Consider the following 1,272-nt stretch of genomic DNA (forward strand, 5'->3'; position numbering starts at 1 on the left):
GTCATTCTATTTTCCTTGCTGGAAGGGTTCCTAACCCATGAGCAAAGAGGGGTTAGATGATGGCGGTGGTGTTTTCAAAGGGATGGCATGTGTAACCTGATCACCTCTGCCGATCAAACTCTCAACCCATGCACTCCAGTTGCAACACTGATTCTGCCCAAATTTGACGTCATGTTACTTAGTTTGGTTTGAAATAAAGAACTTGATTAGCTTAATAATCCCAACTTAATCCCGGGCAAAGCCGGGCTATACTGCTAGTAAGAAATAAATTTGTCTTTCTGCTAAAAAAAATTTTTTATATTTTAAAAAATTTATAAAATTTCAAAAAAGTATTATTTCTTAAGGTTTTAGAATTGCTCAGGCAGCAAGGTAGCAGAATCATTACAGTACCAAAATAAATGCTTAGCAGTATTTCTTCTGTCTTCATGTTCTGAGCTCAAATGCCACTGGAACCAACGTTGCTTTCATTGTTTCAGAGTCAACAAAATAAGCATCAGTTGAACAGAAGAACTGATGTAATTGAGTTAACCCCTTCCCACGAACCTGCAGGCCTTGTGCCAGCATTTGAAACAACCCATATTTTAAAGTTGCTTTAAATCATTGTGCTATATTTGAAATTTAAATTGAGAAAAAGAAAAATGAACTGAATATCTAAATTTTTTATTTTTACCATTTTTTTTTTCTATGCAGCTGATGAAGACTCTGTTAAAGTGGATACTGTTAGGCTGGATCTTCCCAAAACTCATTTGGTTCCAGAGTCATCCAGAGCCTTTGTTTCAGTCATTGGTAAATTGCTATTTTCAATACATTTTTTAATACATTATATGGGTCGGTATTAAATATTATCTTCATTTCAACTGAGATTAACCTTTAGCACGCTGTAGGAGCATTATGTCACCATATGAGCTTTCTTCCCTGTAGTAACAGGGCAGCGGCAGAGGAGACAATTCTGGAGAAAATGCAGTGGGATAAAGGTTAAAGTCATTAAATAATTATATTATTTACATTATAGGTGCAGGAGTGGTTGTGTGGTAAAAAGCTATTGGTGCAAGGCTTGGCTGTGTGGTAAGAAGCTTCCTTCCCAACCACATGGTTCTAGGTTCAGTCCCACTGCATGGCACCTTGTCTTCTGCTATAGCCTCAGGCCAACCAAAGCCTTGTGAGTGGATTTGATAGGCAGATAGGAAGCCTGTCATATATATATTTATATAAAGGCATTATTATACATGAATGCCCTTATATAAATAAATATATTTTAGGAATAAATGATGG

The 1,272-nt window shown here is 36.4% G+C and overlaps 1 protein-coding gene across 1 annotated transcript in view; it reads left to right on the forward strand.

Annotated features, from left to right (window-relative positions):
- The window catches only part of LOC106869359 (pregnancy zone protein), a 66,384-nt gene that overhangs the window by 43,677 nt on the left and 21,435 nt on the right, over positions 1–1,272 (forward strand). Inside the window, exon 24 of the mRNA XM_014915080.2 lies at positions 691–786. Coding sequence (XP_014770566.1) covers positions 691–786 — 96 coding nt within the window. The remainder of the gene's footprint in view (positions 1–690; positions 787–1,272) is intronic.

This window comes from Octopus bimaculoides, chromosome 6 (assembly GCF_001194135.2).
Source record: "Octopus bimaculoides isolate UCB-OBI-ISO-001 chromosome 6, ASM119413v2, whole genome shotgun sequence".
Taxonomy (NCBI): Eukaryota; Metazoa; Mollusca; class Cephalopoda; order Octopoda; family Octopodidae; genus Octopus; species Octopus bimaculoides.